We start from the raw sequence: 24,162 nt of genomic DNA, 5'->3' as shown, positions 1-24,162 counted from the left end.
GACCTTCTGAGGCCCATTCCAACCTAAATCTTCTTGTGTGATGCAAAACCTACAGCTTCATATCAGAAAGGATAAAAATACATAGCGGAGAAAAACTTCCAGGAGGGGTGGATGGGATTAAGGAAATTAAAGAGGGAAGAGAAAAGGAAATTGAAGAAGGAATAGAAAGGAAATTGCTCAGGGATGTATAGGGAAGTGATGCTGGAATTGCTCTCTGCTTGCTGGGTGGAAGTTGCCTTTTGAAGATGAAGGGTTTTGCTGCTGGTTTCTAGGATTAGAGCTCGTGGGAAGTGTGATAGGATGAGTTGGTTGCTGCTCAAAGAAGAAAAAAGGAGCCTGAAGGCAGTATGAGGTCACAGATGTGATGTTTTATTGGACACTGAAATCCCTTGGCTGAATTCCAACAGCAATCAGTCAGAGGGCAGGGGAGTTATCTCGTGTCTCACCCACTGCCACACCTGCCCTGTGTCTCTGAAAGGTGTCTGCTCACAGTTCTGCAGGATCCCTGAGCACTTGGCTGGAACATGAGAATGTTTGACAAGTTCAGTGGGAGCCCTAGGGAAGGTGAGAAGTTGACAGGGGAAGAGGGAGCAGAGAAAGGGAATATCTCCCTGTAGAGAAGTAAACACATGGGGTTTTTAGATTAGCTGACATAATTATTTTAAAAGAAATAAAAAAGTACACAGAGTATATAAAACTTCTAAAATTGTTCTCAAATCCTTTTTCACAGCTAGATGTATTTCACATGTGAAGCAGCAGGCAGCTATGGATTATACACTACACTGTGCAAAATACAATAGCAGTGTTTTTGTGGTTTGGATTCTGGACCACTCTTCCTTTCCTTGTGTTTATTATCACACATACCAAGGCTCAAAAGCCAGGTTCAGCTATGATACATCAGTAGAAAATTACATTTTCTATTTTTTTGTACCAGACAATGTATTTGTAGTACATACCATTTTAAAATATAAGTTAGAATATATGTTCCAGTGTGTGAACAGTATTTCTCATTTTTTAAAACCATCATTGTTCATCAGTTGTTCTGAATATTTGTGTCTGTGTCAAGTATGATTTTTTTACTTTATCTGGAACATTGTCACGAAGCATCTGCCCAAAGCTCAGTCAAGTTGGTTTTGATCTGAAATATTTGGTCAAATACTTATGTTTCATAATATATTTTCATTCTCTGACCTTTTCTTGGTTAATACTTTTCATGAGAATTGTTAGTTCACTCAGAAACCATAGCTTTTCCTTTTATATGGCTTTGTAAGTATAATGTGGTTCTACAGAGCAGCACTTCTTACCTGGCAATTCTGTGCAATTTAGCAGAATAAAAGGTTTTCTCAGTATGTTTTGCTGCTATTGGAGAAATACTAGGATATTTATAATTTAAAAATACAGACTCAGAGAATTATTTTCAAAGTAGGAAGCATTAACATTTTGAGTATGATTTAATAGAACATTTTTATTAGAAAGACTTGGTTATGTTGATGTGGATTTTGAGCCAAAGATAAACTCCCTGATAAACACATAAGGCTCCCAGAGAAAATTATTATTTTTGCAAGGGGAGAGAAGATTTCTTTGTGTGGTAGATATTACATGTTTTCTAAATTATATACTTGTACACAGGCCTTTAAAAATGTTTGTAGGTGTATAGAACTAATTATATACTTGTACACAGGCCTTTAAAAATGTTTGTAGGTGTATAGAACTAATATCTTGCATTCACACTTAATGTAAACCAGTTTTTTGTAACAGGCATTAATGTTGATTTTATAATTAAACTAACTTTCAGCTGGATAGAAACTTTAAATAAATTATTCATCAGAATTATCTAATCATGACAGTTCCTTTGGAATTATAATTAGAGAAAAGCACATGATGGCTTTGCTACGTGTTTGAAGCTATTGCAATGACAATGGAAATTATTCCTGTTTGATAAATGGATACCTCCTTCCCATTTTATATTGGTTTTGTGGCTTGATTGATGTTTTGTCTTGTGATGCCTAAGATCCATGCTGTCTGATAAATCATGTACTATAAGGAAATACAATATATACTAGATCTTTGGAAATTAATAAGTAACCCTTTTCTTCTCTCCTGCAATGTGTCTCGCTGCAATGTGCATTCCATTCCTCCTCCTTCTGTCTTAACTGTTATCTGCCAGTGCTTGGCTACAGAGATAAATGTTTCACTCATTCAAATTCCAAATCTGCAACTAAGGAAAGAGTCCATCAAGGTACTGTATTCTGTGTCCTGAAAGCCCATTCTTTTCTACCATCCTCTGCTGCAATGTCTTAATTCATTCTAAAGTGATACTGACAGAAAGCCTTGTTTCTGCATTAACAAAATTTGGGTTTTTTAGCTCAGTGTTGTGGATTTGTTATGTTTTGGAGGTTTTGCACCCACTGAATGTATGCACGGTGACAGTGGTGTAACACAGAGTGATACGTAGAAAATTTTTGTTTGAAAATTTTAAGCAACTAAAAATCAGGTCTGGAAAAGAGTTTAATATTCCTAGTGCTTTAGTAAGAAAGCTAAGAAACACTAACCTAGTCAATTAATTTCTTTCCATAGTTGTTGTTAATGAACAGGGGAAAATCGATTACTGGCAAATCAGAAAGTCATAATAATACAGTGTCTGCCAAATAATGAAAGCAAGATACTGCTAACAAAAATAAACTACTAGGCAAAAGTACAGTGGAATCATAATTGTGCCTTTTAATCACTGCTCCCTTGCTGGTAAAAATGTTCACCTGCATGTATTTGTAGCCAGTTTTGTTGCTTTTGATGTGCCACAAGTGCTAATGATGGGTGCATGTGTGAAGTGCTCCAGAGTGTCACTGTATTTTTGTACACTTCATCTTTGGGGACAGCAGTCTGTGTTGGAGCTTGCATTTTTCGTACCAAATGAATGAGAGCTGCTTTCTCTTGTTAAGTGTTTGCTGTGATTTCTACTTGCTTATGTCTTCGTTATTTCATGTGTAGTAGCTGAGACGTGGAATAAAAGTTTGCACTAACCCCTCCTTTACTACTTGAGGTGTTTTATAAAAGTGGCTGGCTGTGAAGTGGGAGCTTTTGAGAGCTCTGACTCAGAGCTCCTTGCCAACCACTCTCACTTGCTGCATTCATCTGCTCACATCTCAGACTAGGAGCCAGGCAGGCAGACAAGCTAAGCTGTACAGACAAGTCCCTGTTGAGAGTTATTGTACAGAATTATTTTTGAATAGAAACCCAATCCTGCTCCTAAAAAATATAATAAAATTATTTTACTGGTTGAGCTATCTCAGTGGAATTTACTGTTATCTGCATCCTTTTCTTCTGTGCACATTATTGGATTTTCCTGGAGAGGAGATGGTGTTGATCCTATAGTATCTAAATTTCTTGTACTGTGAAGTATTTCTGGTGCCTCTTTTGGATATCTTGCTTCACAGATTTATGGACAAGAGTCTCTTCTGATAATCTGATTTACTGCATATAGGGATAAAGAATTTCACACAGCCTTTTGGATGCCAAATTTAGCGTACTTTAAGGGATTTGATTTTCAAGTAGTGCTATTCATACCCTGAGAATCCAATACCTTTCACATGCCTCACATTGCACACACAAAAACAATCTCACAAAATCCTGGCTATTAATCGAGGTAGAAGAAACAGAAAAATATTTACTGCTTGTCTTTTCTTCTAGCACTAAACAGGCCTTGGCAATCTGGTTTATCACTACTTTATTTTATGTTAAAATAACCAAAACTTCCTCAAGCAAGACTGGGGCATGTCTGTGTGCTGTAGGAGTTTCCTCCCCTGGCACTGCCAATAGAGTATATAATATATATATATATATTATATGTATATATAGATATACAAATATAAATATATATATGTGTGTGTGTATGTATATAGTGTGTATATATATAGTGTGTATATATATATAGTGTATGTATATGTGTATTTATGTATGTATATATAATTTGCACTCTTGTGTATGTTATATATATAGTGTGTGTGTATGTATATATATAGTGTGTATATATATATATAGTGTATGTATATGTGTATGTATGTATATATAGGAGTACAATATGCAAACTCAGAGTGCTGTTGGGATGTTGGTGTGATGCCATTCAGAAATTGCTGCTTGCAGCTGCACTCTGTGGTTCCACATCACACTGCACTTCATGTTGTGGCTAGCTTTGGGATTTCTGTGCTTTCCTGATTCCTGTCCCTCTAGAAATGTCAATTCCATGCACTTCCATGTGCAAATTGTGATTACTGCTATCACAGCAGCTGTTTTCTCTACAGTGGAAGGCACTGTGCAGAGTTAGATGAGTGTCTCAGGTTAAACAACAATGCAGTAGGATGGTTTTGACAATTTTTGTTACCAATCTGTTTCTTTCCAGTACATGCTGTTAATTATGTGAGGGATACTTGTGCCATGTTTAAGCATTTGTCTTAGCAATTATGGTCTCCAGTGCCTCACATGAAGTGTTTTTTAAATCTTCTTCATCCTTATGAAGGTGTATGGGCGAGTCTTCGTTCAAGCAACCGATTTATCAACACTCAGACTCCATTCATTGATGTTGGTGCAAGACTTGCAGGGAAGGATAACACCCCTCCCTACAGCAGCAGCTCTTTCCTGCAAAGCCAGCTTCTGAGAAGACAAGCAGCCCTCTATATATTTGGAGAAAAATCTCAGTTAAGGGTAATGACAATTTTTTTTTGTTTATGTTTAATGTGGTTTTTATTTGGTTGAGTTTAATTATTCTCATGTTGTTACAAACAGTGACTGATATTCAAGATAACATGGAAATATGTTCTGGAGGAAACCAAATGTTGTTAGCCAGGGAAGCAATTATCAGAGAAGGAAACCTTCATTACTGTGGGCAGCACTAAACTCACATAAAGTCAAATTGATGAGAATAAGGTCAACCCAGAACTTCTGATTTGATTACAGTAAATTCACAAATACAAGCCGCACTGAGTATAAGCCGCATCTCTGAGTGTTGGCAAACATTTCGGTTTTTGTCCATAGATAGGCGCACCCGAATATAAGCCGCTTTGTCGTTCGCAGCGAGGACCCGCGTGCAATTAGTAACAGAACCGCGGGAGGGCGGGGTTTACTGGCTGAGCTAAGGCTGTGCAGGCTCGGCCCGCTAGGGGCCGCTGACGGGGCCAGGTGGCCCAGCCCGGTGCTGCCGCTCGGGGCCGGCCGCCGCTGCCACTGGGCTCGGCCACCCCTGGTCGGCGCTGCCCCGCGGCGGCGGGCGGGGACGGAGCTTTCCCGCGCCCGTGGCGCCGGCGGCGGGCAGGGACGGAGTTTCCCCGCTCCTGCCGCGGCAGCGGCGGGCGGGGACAAAGCACCCCGTCGGCTCCCCGAGCCGCGGCAATGGCTGCGCGGGGCTCCCGTCGGCTCCCCGAGCCGCAGCAATGGCGGCGCGCGCTTCCCCCCCCTCCCCGGGCCGCGGCAATGGCGGCGCCGGCCCCCCCCCCCCCCTCCCCTGGGCTGTGGCAGAGGAGGAAAGAGAGCTCTCCCGCCTCTCTCCCCGCCCCCCGTGCTGCCTGCAGGGAGCCAGGCTCCACCCGCGGTGCAACAGAGTAGCGATTTGTAACAATCGCAAAATGCCGACTTTGCAGCTGCTCGGCTCAGCACTCTGGCAGGCACTTCTGAGGTTGTATTAGCCGCTCCTGATTATTAGCCGCATTTCCGGTTTAGGAGCAAAATCTTAGTCAAATTGGTGCGGCTTGTATTCGTGAAATTACTGTACATGAAGAGGACCATGATATCTACAGTTTTGTACATATTATTTGATAGATTTTAATGTTTTAGGTGCAGTTGTTTGAAAAACAGATGTTTTCTAATTCTTAGTAGTTTTACTTGTTTTCAAGATTCAGAATTTTTTTATAAATCTCTGCATTCAAAGATTTTAAAAATAAGGGGTTTTTTCTGCTTTCTTATTCAAAATGTGGACATACATAAAATATTAATGTATTTTTTGAAATACAAAAGTTCCAAAACTCATTATTGGTAGTAGGAAAACACATCACTATTCATTTTTTTCTGAAATTATGTTCTATCTGGAGGTGGAGGAGACATGCTGTACCAGAATAATGGATCAATTACATGGAATTAAATTATTATATTCCACTAATAATAGACTGTTTCTGATTTCTTAATGAATGATAAGTGAAAGGTTCAGTCATGCATCTACAGCTGTGTAGCAGAAACCACTGCTTTATTCTGCTAAATGTCACATTGCATAAATTGATGAGGAAAACAGAAATGTACAGCATTTTGAAGAAGTTGCACTGCTTTCCTCAGTTGCTTTTGTCATGAATTATTACAACTTACCATTGTTGAGGGATTGAATTTATTTTTCAACTGTGCCAAAATACAAACAGAATTAAAACCAAGCTTTCACTTTCCTGCATTTTTGCTTGGCATTCTATGAAGGAGTTTAATGAAGATTATTTGCAAGCCAAGTTTAATTGAGTTAAAGCAATTTCTGAATAAAACTCAAAAAGTTTGGCATGAGCGTCTTCAGTGATGTTTCATACTTGAGAGTTGTTTTTCTTAATGATGTTCTCCATGTTATCCTTTTCATCATAATCCATTGGGTTTTGGTGGGGGTTTTTTCAGTCAGCTGACTTGTTCTTGAATTCAGTTGTTCTCTCTTACTGCTAAATGCAGTAAGTTAAAAAAAAGATGAGGAATTCTGCTAGGAAAACCATCCAGCTGCTGCTCTGTGCTAAACAAGGTACTTCAAACAACTCCTTCCATGTCCAGTGATTGTTTGGATGACTCAGCTGATTTGCAGTTATGAGGCTTCTTTTTGGTGTTTTCTCTGCTTAATTGAACTCCCAAAATGTGTCCTGCACTGTTCACATGTCTTCCATACAAATATTTCTGGTTTTATTTGTATATTAGCTTCAAAAATGTTAAAGGAAGTGCACTGTGTTGAGTATAAAGAACTGAACAGATTGTCACTCAGCTTTGGGTTTTCACCCTGTTACTGCTAGAATAATTCTAATTATTATTGAAACTATGACTGCTGTGGAGTACGTTCTGCTGTTATGGTTATAGTTGGGTGCTTCATTGTGGTACATTTTGCAAGGATTTTTATTATATTTTTTTATTATCCTGGGCAGGTGTTTAACTGCACAGATTTTTCATGAGGAATTAATTACTTAGCAATAAAACAGGCAAGACTTTGGGATTTAAGGAGACTGTCAGTGAAAAATGTGCTTCCCTTTTAAACTACATCTGCTGTTGTCCTTTTCATGCAGGGGTTCAAACTTGATTTTGCTTTGAATTGTGAATTTGTTCCTGTTGAATTCAGTGACATCCGACAGACAAAGGCGAGCTTTAAGAAGCTGATGAGAGCTTGTGTTCCCAGCACTATTCCTACTGAATCTGAGGCAACATTCCTCAAAGCACTTGGGGAGTCAGAGTGGTTCCCACAGGTAATTTGTCTGACAGGTACTTCTGATAATCTATATGCAGCACTGCTGACACCAAATCAATTCCAAGCTCTTGTGACAGAGGACTATTGTGTTCTAGCAGCTGTTCTTTGCTCACTGGAAGTGCTTTGCATGCTGTCTATTCTGGCATTGCACAGGCATTGCTGCAGTTTTAATGCCACCATAACGTGCACAAATGTGGGAGACATTTTTATAACAAAATTTATGTTTTATAAGGTGGAACACACACACAAGGAGAGATGACTGGGTTTTCTATCTATACAAATTCACAGCCCTGGTTTTAAATTATTTTTCTTGTTTTATACATTTTAAAAATCAGAAAAAGAAAGTGAGAACAATAAATGAGCTTTTTGATTTTAAAACTGATATTTGACTCTTCCTATGTGTTTCCACTCTGGATTTTGATATGTTAAAAACAAGCAAACATCCATTGTGGGATATGGGGAAGGGAGGATTTTATGTATGTTACTCTCTTCTCTCTGAATCTATACCTTTATTTCCCTTTCTCATATACCTTTGCATAAATATTAACCTAACAAAGGCAAGACTGGAGCAAACTTTGCAAGATTCAGATTAAGAAGGATGTGGGAAAGCCAGCTCTTTGTAAATCTAAAACCACTTCAATGACAGTGACTGTTTTTAACAGCTACTTGTTGTGTGTGGAATACACTGTAGAATATACTTTTCTCAAGAAAGCAGAATAGAAACTTAGGCTGATTTCTTAAGGCGGAAATACTTGTGAGTAACATGACAGCTATTACACATCAGGAAATGCACTCCTGGGTGAGATGTCCTGCAAGGAGTGGCTTTAACTTCTTCCCTGAGGTGAGAGCAGGGGCTGCTCATGGCCACCAAGGTTTTCAGGAAGGGGACAAGCTGGAGAGCATGAAAAAGATTTGACTTCCTCACCAGGTGAACATTGTCCATCACAGAGTGGTTGAGCAAGTTCATGAGTGTAGATGAAAGAACTGAATGTCATTCCATCATTGAATTGATGGAGTAAACATGTGCCCTGTAGCAGCCCAGGGATCAAGGGCAGATAACACTGGAGTTCCTCTCTTTTGGCAGATTTCACAGGACCATCCTTTGCTTTGAGTGCATCACTCTGCTGAGGACTGGGACACAGTGTCACACACAGGCTTTGTTACATTTAAACCACATTTCTGTGCTTTAAATCATGTCGCATATGACTTGGGTGATAAAGCTAATTTATGACTGATAAAGTTAATTTATGACTGACTTGGCACATTTTCTGCTATTCCCATGAAAGTACATAGATCTGTTCATCTCAGAAATGTTTTCATTGTATTGTGCTTTCCTCTTCTGGGCAATAGAAGTTTAAAATTACTGATTTTAACACTGTATGGTGTATCTCTTTATAAGAATGTGAATGCATAGAAGAAAAGTGAATCTGTAAAACCAGATTGCATTAAAGATTAATGCAATTATTATTAAATAGTGATTTATTATTTAAATTATTCCTCATTAAAGATGGGGAAAAAAGCCTTTCTTCTATTCTACTGCCTAAGGAAGTATAGAAGAATAAACAAACTTGGTTTTAAAAGTGGTTCTTTTTTCAGTCTTTTCCTCTAAAAATTGCAGGAAAATTAGTCTGTTTGGGCTGGGGTTTTTTCTAAATAATGGCTATGTGAATGCTCAGAGGAGTCAAGGTTTTTCTATCACAATTTCCATAGCATATTCATCAGTTTTTTAAGAGGAAGAAAACAGACTGCCATGAATAAGGATGAATTTTCTAGGGTTTAACTGTTGTTTGATTGATTTTTTTTTTCTCCTGTTTTCTTCAATTTCATTTTCTTCTCACTTTCCTGTATCTTTTGTACTTTCTGAACTTACATTTTTCCCTTACATAAATGATCTTAGATGATTCTTGCCATCTTTTGTTTGTTTTCCTATGCTGTGTTCTTCCTTCTTTCAGGCTTTCATCTTTCCTATTGCTTCTGTTGGTTGGATTATATTCAGTGCTGCACAAAGAACAGTTTCACTCTGCTGTAAAAAACCAAATTTTTTATGTATTACCTATTATGTTGTTTACCAAGAGTGCTGTCATAGTATACAAAAATGGTAAAATCATCATACAGATTTTTCTTTTTAGTAATAATGATGTGAACTCTCATAGTAAAATTACCCAGATTTACCTGAACTTCTTTAACCTGCCTATTTTAGCATCACTGTGGAATGAATATTAAAGTGCAAATAATTAAAGTGTCCTCTTTTTATGTATTTTAGCCTGTCTACTCAGCAATCTAAACTGTTGCTCTGTTGTTGTTATTATTGTTCAATTCATTCATTTCCAGTTTCCATGGGACTGAATATTAGTAATATTATCTTGAAAATATCTTGCGTGGGTTCTCCCATCAAAGTACAGTAATTTCACGAATACAAGCCGCACCAATTTGACCAAAATTTTGGTGGAAACCCGGAAGTGCGGCTAATATTCCGGGGCGGCTAATCTATTAACAAAATTCTAAAAGCTGCCAACACGGAAGTGAGAGCCCGCGGCAGCCCCAAGCCAAGCTGGAGACCGGCCGGCCCCGGCAGAGGTGGGAAAGCCTGGCAGAGGCGGGGCCAGCAGTGTCGGGGGCGGGCGGCAGAGCCTGAGCCAGCATGGCGGGGGAGCCCGGGAGAACTGGGGCTAGCAGTGCAGGGGAGCATGGCAGAAGCAGGAAGGCCGGCGGGTGGGGCTGCCTGGCAGCGGGGGAAGCCCAGCAGAATCGGGGCCAGCAGCGTGGGGGAGCCCGGCGGTGCGGGGGCCTGCAGTGCCGGCCAGGGCGAGGAAACGCGGCGGCGGTGCAGACGGGAGGGGGCGGCCGGCGAGCCTGGTGGCGGCGGCGGCAGCCCTGCCGGCGGGGCGAGCGAAAGCGGCGCTCGCGAAAGCGCCGCCGCGAGCCGCGAGCCGCGAGCCGCGAAAGCGCCGCCGCGAACCGCGAGCCGCGAGCCGCGAAAGCGCCGCCGCGAGCCGCGAACCGCGAGCCGCGAAAGCGCCGCCGCGAACCGCGAGCCGCGAACCGCGAGCCGCGAAAGCGCCGCCGCGAACCGCGAGCCGCGAGCCGCGAAAGCGCCGCGGGGCGGGCGCGGCGCGGGGCGGGCGCGGCGCTCGCGAGGCGCGGCGCGGGGCGAGCGAAAGCGGCAGCGGGGCGGTGCTGACGGGAGAGGGGGGCCAGCGAGCCCGGCGGCGGCGGCAGCACCACCCGGCCAGCCCCGCCGAGCCGTGGCGCTGAGCTGGGCCACCCGGCCCCGTCGGCAACCATGAGCGGGCCGAGCCTGCCTGGCCCCGCCCCGAGCCAGTAAAGCCCGCTATGCCGCGATCCTCTTACTAATTGGCCAATTTGTGAAAGCTGCGCACGGATTCTCGCGACGAACGAAAGTGCGGCTAATATTCGGGGTGCGGCTTATCTATTGACAAAGACAGCAACATTGTCGAGGCACCGGGGGTGCGGCTTATAATCCGTGCGGCTTGTATTCGTGAAACTACTGTACTTAGTGACTTTATATTTCACAGGAAATTATTTTAGTGTTAAGGCCAGGATGGAATTTCTCTCCAGTAAATCTGTCAAGTGTGTTGTTCCCATTCTCCTTTTTATGACAGCTATTTTATTACAGTACTCATTGGCTTTAATACTTTCAGTTCCTATCTTCAAAACTTCCTTTGGTTTTATTGTAGTTCACATGGAAATCCTTAGACTGTTATGTTGCCTAATCAGTTGCATCAATATATTTCTCTGTGCTATATGTGGATCCAGGAATGCATTTTTAAATATGAAAATATTCTATTTACTGATATTATCTAAAGATTTATCTGGAGTGTGTTAGTGATTTGTAATATTTTATAGCTTCACAGGATAATGCAACTGGGTGTGATCATCTCTGAACTCCTGGAAAATGGTTCTTCTGTTATGGTTTGTTTGGAAGATGGCTGGGATATTACTGCTCAAGTAAGCTGCTATACAAACCTTGAAAAAATTAAATATTAAGAAAAAACACCAGGCAGTAGTTTTATACACAAGCAGCAGATAATTTGGTATGACATTAATAAATTTGTGTTGTAGCAGCAGAGAAGGAAGCAGAATGCATGAATCCTTGCATTCATTTGCAATCTATGTCATGATATGGTTCCTTAAAATGAATTAATTTCAAAGGTCTTGATGGTCTTAACAGTTCCAAGGTTTAGATGTAAGATCTGTATTCCTGCACCTGAGCATGAGCAAGAATGAAAGCTAAAAGTTGCCGCAACTGTTCATATGTCATTTTAAACATTGTACATTTTAAATACAGGAGAAATGTGTTCATTTAATTTCCATAAGTAATGTTAGGAGACCACACAGGAAGAAAACTGAATTTGTGCCAAAGTGCCTGTAACACCTGCTGCAAGGACAGATCACCTCAAACTATAAATTAGGTGAATCAAGATCTGCTGCCTCAATTAATAGGTGCATTGTGTCCATGCTGCTGCTTCATAGTTCAGAAGAGAAACACAGATATCCATAATTCTGGTAAATAAAAACTTCATGTGCAGCCAGCATCACAATACCAGGTAATCAAGCATACAGAAGAATGTGACCATAATTATTGGAATCATTGCCAAAAAATTAATCTAGAGAGGGGAGATGCATAGCTGGAAGTGCACAAAGGCTGTGCTGCATTCTAAAGTCTCCTGAGATGCTGTGTATAAAAACAGACTGCAGTTGGCTGGGGCAAAAACTCTAAAGTCACCCTCAGGACCAGTTCTTTAATGCTTTTTTTTGCTGAGGTGGTAGATACTATCTTTTAAATGTATATTTAAAAAGGAATTTTATTTGAAACATGATTTAAATGTAGTAAGCATTGTTATCATCTCTCAAGTCTGTAACTGCTTAGGTTTTACTTCTACAGGTACCATAAAGTGTCAATGTAATTGAAGCTTTTCCCTGTGGAATATAATTTGATTTGTTTCATAAAAGTACTTAATGTATGCGATAAAATACTTGTCAGTGAGTTTATACGAAAGCTTTTGTTTTCTTGAGCAATGAACAGATTACTGAATGCTTATATTCACTTACTGAAGGTTTCTCCTAACTTTTGTCACTCATAACACAGAATATCCTGTCCTGTGATCTAGGTGGTGTCTCTGGTGCAGTTACTCAGTGATCCCTTCTACAGGACCCTGGAAGGTTTCCGGATGCTGGTGGAGAAGGAATGGCTCTCCTTCGGTCACAAATTCAGTCAGCGCAGCAGCCTGACCCTCAACTGCCAGGGAAGTGGATTTACTCCTGTTTTCCTACAGTTCTTAGACTGTGTGCATCAGGTGAGCCAGCCTCTCACTTCCATTTACAACAAGGTTTTGTGAAAAATGAGGTTTCGATTTTTTTGGGAGGTTTTAAAAGATTTAATAAAAGACAATAAGAAATCAATAATAAAGCAAAAGGTTATAATGGCCAAGTGCTTGGCATTTAGCCAAGAGCATACTTGCTGTTTTGAAGACACTTCTTGAGTTTATTAGCCTGTTGCAAATTTATAAACTATTTTTTATATTCCAGGAATTGTTTAACATGGCTACTTTGTGAGTCTGCTTGTTTAGAGAATGTGTGGTTTTTTGGCTGTGGTTTTAATTTTTTTTATTAGTTTTAATTTAGGCTGTAGATTTCAATTTCTATAGAAAGTCAGTGCTATTAATTAGTATATTAGTAGTAGGTGTCTTCACTAGGTATTATTTAACAAAGCAAGTAGTTTATTTATAATAAAGACACTTTATTAGTCTGTTATTCCTAAAGAAAACTACATTTTAAGAACTATTTCAACACTGCACATATAATATTCACTTTAATATATGCAAAAAGCTAATACCATAATATGTATTTATAACAATTTCGTTAAGAAATGTGTATATTCCAATATTTCAGATGTTATAGATGCAGGTTTGGGAGAAGCCTAGTAACAGCATTCCCTAGGTTTTATTAATTTCACCTCAAGAAGAGCTGGGATGGTTGTCTAGAAGAGACTGACCCAAAGCAGGCTCAGAGGGATGGCTGGTACTATTGCTCTTTTAAGGTCATTTATGTAGAGGTTTCAGTTAGAAGGTTTTTAAGCTGTGACTGGCTTTTAGAGTCCTTTATTCAGAAGGAATAAGGGACTGGTTTCTAGTACCTTGACTAGACAGTTTTTAATTCCTTGTGCCTGATGATGAACCTTGAAGAGGCCCTGTACTGCACCAGTTCTGGAAACAATGACAGCTGGGAGCCAGGGGTTCTGAGATGTTCTGATTTCTATGCCAATACATGTTCAGAAGAAGATGGGCACCAACAATTGTGTTGTGTAGGAAGAAATTAGGTTAAGAAGGTTTTACTCATTTGGGGTTAATTCTGAAGTCCTTTTCTTCATCTCAAAACACTAAATGTAGATTCTTTGAAGAGATGCTGTGGATGCAAACACAAGAGGAGTTCTTGCATACTTCCTCTTGTACATGTCCTTCTTTTCCCACTTCCTTGATTTTTCTCACTGAAAAACCTGAAAGTTTCCTTGTGTTAAAATGTGTGGATGAGTGCTTATCACAGAAAATAACTGTTAAAGCACCAAAATTTTTACTGGGAACACACGTTCATAGTGAATACTTGAATGAAAGAGGAGTCTCACTCTGCTACCTGAAGAAAACTCCACAAATTCAATAACTTGCCAAACCAGTCTTCATATGTATCTATGTGAGATTGGTAATGAATGAGTTTATAAGAAGATGAGTGAAAAACATCTTAGGGAAAAAATCCCCAGCTTTCTTTGTGTCCCAATGTTAAACACCAAAAGCCATTATTATTGCTGTCTCAGAAGTTAATAAATCATATTCTTGCAATTTGCATTGATTCCTACAGCATTCCCCTTATGAAAACCTTAGAAATATTTGTCAGATCTTCTGTTTCATCCATTTCCCAGTGGTTGTGGTTGTAAGGTTGTTTTTTGTTTGAATTTGGGAGATTTCTCTAAAGAGAATCAGTCCTGCATTTTTCATTCAAGTAAATCTACCCAAGTGTGACACTTTTTCTTACAACAGGCTTAGGATTATTGCTTCTTCTCTGAAGTAGAAAAAAAAAACCATATTTTTGGTGGCAATGGCTGCAAAAGGACAAAACTGCCATGTTCACTAATACTGAAACCCATCTACCTGGTGGTACATTCAATTATGTAAATTAATAATTTGTTGTGGTCATGGTGCTGTGTTCTGTCTGCTTTCAGGTGTCTTCTCTAAGCTTAAATTGGCTGATTTCATAACACCATCCATTAGCAGAATGGAGTAAACCTACCTCTGATTTTAAGCAGTTGTGTAAACTGGGAGATGCTGGAAGGATTCACTCCCCTTACCATTTTTTGATGCTGGTCTGGTGCTTGTGAACTAGATCTTTTGGGGGAAGAATTTAAACTTGCAACAATGATTTGTCACTTAGCTTAAAACCATTGGGGTCATCAATGTAAAGTGGAGTCATCCACTCAACTGGACTAAATGCAGTCTAGATAAAACCACAGATGTGTAGTATGGCTGCAGGGAGCTCAGCAGCAGCTGCTTCAGTCTGTTTGTCTGCTCTGGCTTCCTTCTGATTACTTGCTAATGTAGACATGGCCTGTTTCTGCCCCTAGAAACACTTTGCTTCAGTTTTACTGTAATAAATCCTAGAAAGTTATCCTTACAAGGAAATTATCCACACATACCCGTGCAGTACTTCTTTCTCAAGTGATTCAGAGTTGACACAGATTTTGGAAACAAATAGGTTATCCAGAAGAAAGTTAAAAATTAAATTCAAGGATTTGGGTTTATTGTCATGAAATAGAAAGGGCCACATTTTCTTCTTGTTTTTTCTGTAAGTTATATTTAACAAAATCTGCAGCTCTAAGGAGATGGAATTATAATCATCCCACCTTTGAAAGTTAGAATGAAATGCAGAGTGGGATAAATCCCTACTGTTGACAACTGTCAGGTACAATTTTGCCTCAGGCTGCACACATGTGAATGTGTCAAGGAAATACAAGAACATTACCTTTGTAATTCCCCTCATCTGTGGTGCTCTGCAGGTATCTGACTGTGTCTTATGAAATATGCAGGTTATTGGACACATTTTACAGAAAGAAGTGTATTTTCTGCTTTGTGAGTGTGAGCTGTGTGCACATGCTCTGGTGGAGATAGCATCCTTCCAGTCTCTTAGCTCAGGGGTTCTTGGGAGCTTTTCCCAGCCAAAATGTTGGAGAAAATTTGGTAAAAAGAGAGCATTAGAAGCAGTTCAGCTTGTCCATCTGAAGGAGACAGTAACTCTTATGTAATGGGCTTATTATCATTTTACCCAGTTTTATCTTCATCCAAGACAGGGCATGGGAAGCATGATCAGTCTAATATAGGTAATACTTTTCTGTAAACTGAATTACCTAAGTCCCATGGAGAATACAATTCTGAGTAACTTCTCTAGAACTAGACTTAAATTACTCTTCTACTCATGATGATGGCATAGTATTGAGTTACCGAATTCTAACAGTGTGGTTGTAATTTCTAAGGAAATTGATTTTGAAGTCAAATTATTGGTTGAAATTTCGTATGAATTTACCATTAAAAGTGAGTTTTCTAAACAACTGTACTTGAAAATTTTTGTGAGGTTTCATTGGTTTCTGTGCAAATTGTTACACAACTACAGAATCCAATTGGATTGCAACTTGACCCTGAAGTACAATATATTATGATCAGTTTTTTAAAATTACCCATTAACTGGAAGCACACTTTTCGTCCTCTCAAAGTCTTTTTAACCTTTAGAATCCATGTAGTAGGTGAAGTAAGAAAATTACCACAGAGCCAGTACATGCATTAACTATCATGGGTTAAACTAAAGATACAGAGAAAACAAATGAAGCAGTGATTCCTAAATTAGAACTGCATCATCTTATAAAAAGTCATTGTTTATGCCAATATCTCCAGGTGTCAGCTGAATTATTAATGCAAAATCAGTCTTTCACAATAGCAGCATCTGGCAGATACTTTCCCTGCTTCTAAGGAGACTGAGTTTATGCAAGTGATGTCAGTGAGGAAGCTTTTCTTATTTTTCTTCTGAATCTATTTGGTAATTTATTCAATATAATTAGAACAGGATGATTTTCTAGAGCTGACATCTTTTAAGCTCAGTGAGGAGCTCTGGTCACAGTGCCCTGTGTGAGAGGTGAGTGCTGCTCCCATGGGAGATGTGCTCAGATATTGCAGGGTTTGCAGGAGTAACCTGATAGCCATGGCCAGCCCAGGACCCCTGGAGTGCTGTACTCCTCATGCATGCTAAGTAAAAATTGATCATTTGTAATGGAATTAAATTCCATTCATTTTAATGGGATTAAAAGCCTAAAATGTATTAAAAAACTAAGGCAGGCTGATAGAGCTGTAAGATAATTAAATACATTTAGGAGATACTTCAGTGGGAACATAATAATTTTAAAACTCCAAAATGCTGAGTTTCTCTAATCATAATATTAGAGACACATACAGGTTTAATCAGGTTTTAAATGTTCATATATTATGGAGATTAAGACAACAACAATTACTACACTGTTTATCTACCAGAGAAATGTTTTGTAGTTGTTTTCTCTTTAAAAGCAAATTATATTGTAATGACTTATTACAATATTTCTGCATCCAGAAATCTCAGAAGGGGAATCACCCACAACATTTAGATCCATGACAGGATTTTATCAGCAGCTTGTTCTTGTAACTCTTACATGTATTAAAATAATTGTTGGACCATAAGTAGAAGTTAAGACCCTGTATATATTTCATGTCAAATAGCAGAATGTTGCTTTTCCTTCTTACAGTATACTAAAAAAACCTTCTATCACAAGGAGAAATTATGTACTAAAGAAGATACGGAAAAAATTCTCTTTTTTTTAATAAATAGAACTAAATATTTAATTTCTGTATAAAATTGAAGTCCTGAATTTATTATAGAAAAAAAATGCTTAGCTTTACTCTTACAGATCAGTGCAGAAATGTATGATTTGTATCGGGGAAAAATAAGAGTGGGTATATTGAACTGACTTGTCTTAAAAGTATTTTAGCACTTTAAATGCCCAGCCCCAAGATAACACTGAGATATAATAACAACAAATTCTCTGAAATGCGATGGGGGTGTTTATAAGTCCTTTCCAGGGATTTCCCTGTCACTGTTTTTTTCTTCAGTAGAAAACCTCTCCTTGCTGAACACTTTTTTCCCCCTTTATTTGGTTGGTCTGTGTGGAAATCTAAATGTAAGGAGCTTCAAGTAATCTTAATAACAATTCCCATCAGTACTGGGAAAAAAACCCATTGAGTGATTGACAAGTTAAGAGAAAAACTGATAAGAGATAGAGAGAAAATATGGAACAGGAAAATGAGTGGTGGGAATGCAAAAGACAAGGCAGGGGAAGATTGCAGAACCAAAGGTATATTACAGGTTTGGTGTGGAGCTGGACAAAGCACAGAGGGACTTATTTCAAATGTGGAGTTCAATCAGCAGTTTCTCTTTTCAATTGCCAGCTGTACTTATTTCCATTGCAATTAGGAATTTTCTGTTAACTAATGTGTTTATTCTGAAAATAAAGATGGTGAGTCATAAACTTATTTGAAGAGTAAATTTTAAAATTTCTCCATGCAATACCTCATCAAGATACTTAGAATCTTTCATTTTATGTGGATATCAAGTATAAATATCAGTAACCAATGCTAAATTTTTTGCCATGAATATTAAACTTCATACTTAAAATCTTACACCAGGCTCTTTATGATAATGTTAAAGAGAAGCAGCTGTGAAGAACCAGCCATTTCACAGTGCTGTACTCTGATAATTTTGTCTAGCTTTTCTTAAATAAATATCAGCTCCTGACTCATGTAGGAGACATTCTCTGAATTAGACAGACCCACAGCCTAATGAGGGTAACAATTTAAGGAATTACAGAGTTTTTCTGTTTTAAAAGAATAATGGCAAGAAACCTCCTCAGTGTGGGGTCTTTTTCATACTCTAATATTTTGGGTCATATTTTGAAAAGGAAGAAATATGTGTAGACTAGTGAGTACTTGAGAAATTGGCTGTTTCAGGAGGGATAGATGGAATGGCATTTGCAGCATTGTCTCTGTACTTGTCTGCCTTGTGGGGCTCTGAGCAATGGCAAGAAATCCAATGTGAAACCTTTTGGTTCAAGTTTGAATTCCAGCCCCACCCAGAAGTGGCATCTTTACCTGGAAGTTATGTGGTGACTCAAGAATTATAGAAGATTTATATCCAGTTGGATTTCCTGGAAGAATCATGGGGTTTGTACAGAGTATAATACTGCTTATTACACAGTTCACTCTATCTGCTCTGAAATGTTTTTGCAGCATAAACAATACATAAATTTATTTAGCCAAAAAATATTCTGGACAAAATGTTAGAAGGATTTTTGTGACACTTGCAGTTTGTTTTCAGCATTCATGGGGGAATTGTTTTACTGTCATTTCACTTTATTATTTCCTACATACCTATTTGTATTATACCTCAATATCCACTTTTTTCCTTTTTTTGTTTTTTTAATTTTATTTTTTAGATTCATAACCAATACCCGACTGAGTTTGAGTTCAATCAATATTATCTGAAGTTTCTGGCTTTTCATCACATATCAAATCGATTTAAAACATTTCTTCTGGATTCAGATTATGAAAGACTAGAACATGGTATGTGTTACCTTTGTGTATTGCATATTGCTTTTGTAGTTGATGATATCTTTCTCCTCAATATTTGGTCTACAAAAATTTGCCTGGGTTAAGATGCTGCAGTGGCTGTGTGGTGACCATGTAATAAATTACATTTCAGATCTAGAGAGCCAAATGGAGGTGAAGAACATGCAGGATTTTCTGCCTCAGTGATTCCTGAGCTGTGTCTCTGAGGGCCCTAAAAGAAAGTAGAAGAAATTAGTGCCATGGCTCAGGGATTTTGGCAATTTTTCTACATAGTTCCATTTTCCCTACTAAATACCTTCTTTTAACAGGAACAAATCTCTGTGAGTCCATCAGAGAGTGCAGAAAGTTTCAAGAAAGAAAAGCCTGTCCATTGATTACCTCCCACTTCTTCCTCTTGCATTGTCTTCAGTGTTTCTCTTTTGATATTTTCTGTTTTACTCCATCTCTCATGTGCAGCCTTAGTGTCTCCAAGGCCTCGGCTCCCATCAGAGCCTCCTGACTGAGGCTGTTCTTGGGAATTGTCCACTAAAGCATGCTCTGAGTTTCTCTGCTTTGTGGGCTGCTTCTCATGGCATATGATCAATTTTAATGCTTCTCTTAAAAACTGTTGTAGCTGTGGGGCAGATTAGACTTGAGCAACCATTTTATTTTTAAAAAATGTTAATTTCTATTATTTATCTTTATTTCCTGTTGCAGTGGCATTTGAAAGTAGACTTCGCTATACCTTAAATCTGTGAAATTCCTTTAAACTGTGCTTTAACATTTGTTGAGCATTATCACAAAGCCATCTTTTTGCTGCTCTTCTCTTCCCCAGGGACATTGTTTGAAGATAAAGGAGATAAACATGCCAAGAAAGGAATTTGTATTTGGGAATGTATTGAAAAGATGCACAAAAGGAGCCCTATTTTCTTTAATTACCTCTATGCCCCTGCTGAAATGGAGGTATGATTTTTCTTAAAATACAGGTGGTTTGTTGTTCTGAGTGCTTCCTTGAGTACTTTTTGATATCTTAATTGTTCTGAACTGAGTTAAGTGTTTGGACAAAATTGACCCTACCTGATTGATTGGAGCAGTTTGAAAGTCATGGAAATGTAATTTAAAGAGCCAAATTCTGGAACATGTATTCATGCATCCTGGTGAACTATGTGAGGTTCCCTGTTTGATTTCATTAAACTATATGAATGATTATTAAAATTGTTTTTAAAGGGGAGCTGAGTTTAGAGTCATAGTGGGACACATTTCATAGCAATCTGATTCAATCACATTTTCTACATCTTTCTTATATGATAATGTCTGTCCCCTAGACTGGGTTGTGTCTTGAACAATTTTAGAAAATTCACAGTACACTCACCATTGTACAATTCAATTAATGTGGAAAATAAAGGTATTATGTTGTAAATCTTAAATTCAAAGGCTTCCTTCATGTCATTATAATAACACTTTGTTTCAAATAGGCACTGAAGCCAAATGTAAATATGTCCAGCCTTAAAAAGTGGGATTATTATGTAGAAGAGATTTTGGCTACAGGTCCTTCCTATGACTGGACCATGGTACCTCCAAAATGCAATGTTTCAGAAGAAAATGACCAAACAGATGGTTCAGCCTCTCAGACTAAGAGGAAAATAGTGTGGCCATGTTATGATGATGTAAAAAAAATACAACCTGATGCCATCACCAGCCTATTAAATGTGAGTACTTGTGTTGCACAGAACAGTAAGTTCTCTTATGCTCATGAAATTCATATTTGCTTTTTATAGAAGTTATTGCCTCACAGATGTACTGTGATTAAAAGGATCATGATAGATGTCAAAAAAAGGGCTTTAGTAAGACTGACTGGTTGATCTGGAAATGTGATGGTGGCTCTGGGAATCAGTCAGACTTCCTGCAAAGTTGATGTTGTTCTGAATGCACACTTCCCTGGGAGTGTGTTTTAATTGTAGTCAGTAACTACTCATGGATTCATTTCTTCACTGTCTGTTTTAAAGAATAAATAAAATGTTTGGTTGCTTTTTGTAGGAAAAGCAGGAACAGCTATTTTCATTTGGGCAAATCTTGCTTTCTTGACCTCTCCTCATTTTAAAGTAGGTGTGTGGTAAAAAAATCATCCAGATTCTTGGACAGATCAGAAAATAGAATCTGACACTTGTTGATTTTAACAATTGGGCAGCAGATAAACATAAATTGAACATCTTGGCCCACATTTCTCAAAAAAGCTTACCATGATTGCTCTTAGTTTATTCATGTTTACTAGAACCAAACTGATAAATTTAGATTCTTCAAAATATTTTGGTACTTGAAATAGATGCTTGATTTTGGCTTTTTCTTGTTTGGGCTCACTTGGGCTTCTTAGGTTTTGTCCTTTCTTCACTAGAAGATGAAAAATGGTCCCATTATCATCATTGTTGTAGTTATTTAGGGTGATTTAACATCTGTCTTCTCCTAAAGATGAAGATGCTTGTTGATTAATTAACAGCCTAACATTTGGTTATCATCATAACTGATAGTGCAGGAAAATGGCATGGGCATTCTTCACTTCATTGTTTTGAGCCACTTGTATATCCAGATCCACATCCCTGTGTGCAGTGTTTTATTTTGAAAACTCTTACAGACTTTACCTTACATTAAAGCTGGGATTATGGACCCCACTATTGCAATGCTAGGAAAATCAGGATATGCTGTAGGCTCCCAATTCTCCTGAATCAAAGATGATTTTTAGCAAGCCTTAATGCAGGAAGCTTCTGAATGGATGCAAGTCCTGGAAGATTTTAGGGAGTTAGCTTCATTCTGACACATTCCTCAAATTCCATTTGGTCTGCCTCTGCCAATCCCATTTGATCAAACACAGGAACAATGCCCAATTAAAAAAAAGATAAATAAAGATACTCTCATGTACAACCATCCTTGACTCAAAATAGGACAGTCAGAACTTCTCACAGCTTCTAATTTCCCAGAAGCCAAGGCAGAGCAAAGTAAAGAGAGCTCTTCAGCAAAGCACAGGGAGTTTTTGTGTCAGCTAACCAGAGGCCAGAAGCACATCAGGAGAACAACAATGATCTCCTGCATTTCTTCCCGGGGTAGATGCCAGAATATTCATATCCACAACTGTGAGAAACTGCCATATAACAGGGAAATTAGCCATATTATAGGCTAAAGATATGTGGGTCAGGTTTTATAGAGTTTAGATGTTATTTGTGAATTAGATTATAGTAATAAAAGATAGCAATGGAGAGAACATTTGGAAAACTTTGGAGAGGTTGTATAAAGGTTACAAAAATATTCTTCTAAGTTTAAAAAGCAAAGTGAACGTTCTTTTAAAACAAGTTGTTAATTTAGGGCTATTGCTGATGTAGGAGAAAGACCTCTCTTTAATCATAAATCCACTGAGAATGTGTTGGTATCCAAAAAATGTTTCAACTGAGACCATATTTAGCATCATAAATTACTGGGGAAGGTTGGTTCTCGCTTAGTTTATAATGATAAGCCCAAATTTGTTTGTTCAATTGAAAGGCAGATAGTGCACTTCAGGATGTAAAGCTGAAACAGAGAAGCTACTGTGTGCCTTAATTGAAAATTTTCATGGTAGAATGTGATGCTCTTCTTTTAAGAGCATCAGATTCTGGTACTTGTAAGAACTGTGAGAAATAAACCTGTGTGCATTCACAGACACACTGTGGATGCAAAGGAGCTGATCAGTCTTCAGAGTTCTGGAGCTGCTGCAGCTGTGTAACTCCTGTCTGTGCCATTCAGATATTCCAAAGCAGGTTATTTAGCAGATCTTCTGGAAGGCACAGTAAAGCTTATTGCTTGTTATTAATTGCAGGAAATGGATTTGCTCATAATTTAATTTGTTATAACCTTTCTTTTATTTATATATATTTCTGTTCCTGTAAGCTTGGACAACAGGAGATGAACCAGAGAGATAAATGTAAAGATTTTTTTTTTTTTTTTCAAGGAAATGCATCTACTCAGAGTCCATTCCACATATGGAAAGGAAAAAAAAATCTGCTGCTTTCTGTAAAATTTAAAACTGAAGAGGCAAGAGTAAATCTTAGTGATTTATTGCCATGTATGTTTTTTTTACATGGAGTCTATTAAAGGAGAATTTAGTCCTAACTTTTCAAGTTATATACAGGAGATTGTTGAAAGTTTTTCATGAAAGTTTTTCATTTTAAGTTCTGGAAGCACTACTCACTATGGAGCCAAAAAAGAAGGAATGTGACCCAGTTGCTAAGTAACAAGTCTCAGTTACTTCCAGATTCTGCAGAGAGGACTTGTACTCAGAAGTCAAGACTAGGGCAGAGAGAGAATGATCAGATTGAACTGACTGACTTAGAGCAATAAAGAGCTTATATCCTTTTGCAGCAATTTGGAAAGGATTTTACTTTAAAAAGTGTGTGGTAAATTGATTCAGTTTTATGTCTCCAGAAGTGTTTTCCATTCAGCACTTTCAAAGACAAACAAGCAATCCAGTGAAAGCTCTAGTCTGGCATCTGTTCATCATTCCTGATTTTTTCATCTACCTGAAGATACTCCAAACAAAAGTATTCTGGATTTATTTCTTAGCAGAAAGACAGCATGTGTGACTTTCAGCTACCTTCAATATTTAAAGTTTCTCATGTGATTCTTGCTGTTAAGCCACCTTTCTTATATTCAGTTTCACTTTGGAGTTTTCTAGTTTACCTTCAGCAAGGAAAAGTTTGTAGAAATATTTTGTTCCTGTTACGTTGTCAAATGGTGGCTTTTTCTTTTCACCTGTGTGTGCAAAATTTAGTTCAGAAGTTAATTATCAAAATGTTTTCTTACTTTAATAATATATAATTTTATGTCTTTTATTAATAGCAATTTCCTGAAAAAATTTTCAATCAAAACACCAATAGGAATGGGACAGTATTATGAAATCTACAGTAATTATTAGGTAGGGTAGAAGTAAGTAGAGACTTACTTTCTCTACTTTGAAAATAAATGTCTTAGGTGTTATATAGCATGAGAAGCCTA

At 38.3% G+C, this 24,162-nt stretch overlaps 1 protein-coding gene across 6 annotated transcripts in view; it reads left to right on the top strand.

The window, feature by feature from the left end:
* SBF2 (SET binding factor 2) overlaps positions 1-24,162 on the top strand; it is a 234,905-nt gene that overhangs the window by 203,678 nt on the left and 7,065 nt on the right. For 4 of the 6 annotated variants that reach the window (XM_033062209.2, XM_033062207.2, XM_033062208.2 and 1 more), the window contains 8 exons: positions 2,168-2,239; positions 4,514-4,698; positions 7,281-7,457; positions 11,327-11,428; positions 12,592-12,777; positions 19,035-19,161; positions 19,982-20,109; positions 20,622-20,855. In XM_033062209.2, coding sequence (XP_032918100.1) covers positions 2,168-2,239; positions 4,514-4,698; positions 7,281-7,457; positions 11,327-11,428; positions 12,592-12,777; positions 19,035-19,161; positions 19,982-20,109; positions 20,622-20,855 — 1,211 coding nt within the window. Of the gene's footprint in view, positions 1-2,167; positions 2,240-4,513; positions 4,699-7,280; positions 7,458-11,326; positions 11,429-12,591; positions 12,778-19,034; positions 19,162-19,981; positions 20,110-20,621; positions 20,856-24,162 lie in introns of those variants that run through there. The other 2 variants (XM_033062210.2, XM_033062211.1) reach the window with 2 other exon arrangements.

This window comes from Catharus ustulatus, chromosome 6 (assembly GCF_009819885.2).
Source record: "Catharus ustulatus isolate bCatUst1 chromosome 6, bCatUst1.pri.v2, whole genome shotgun sequence".
Taxonomy (NCBI): domain Eukaryota; kingdom Metazoa; phylum Chordata; class Aves; order Passeriformes; family Turdidae; genus Catharus; species Catharus ustulatus.
Note: the sequence above shows the minus strand (reverse complement) of the source record. Positions and strands in the feature narration are given on the sequence as shown.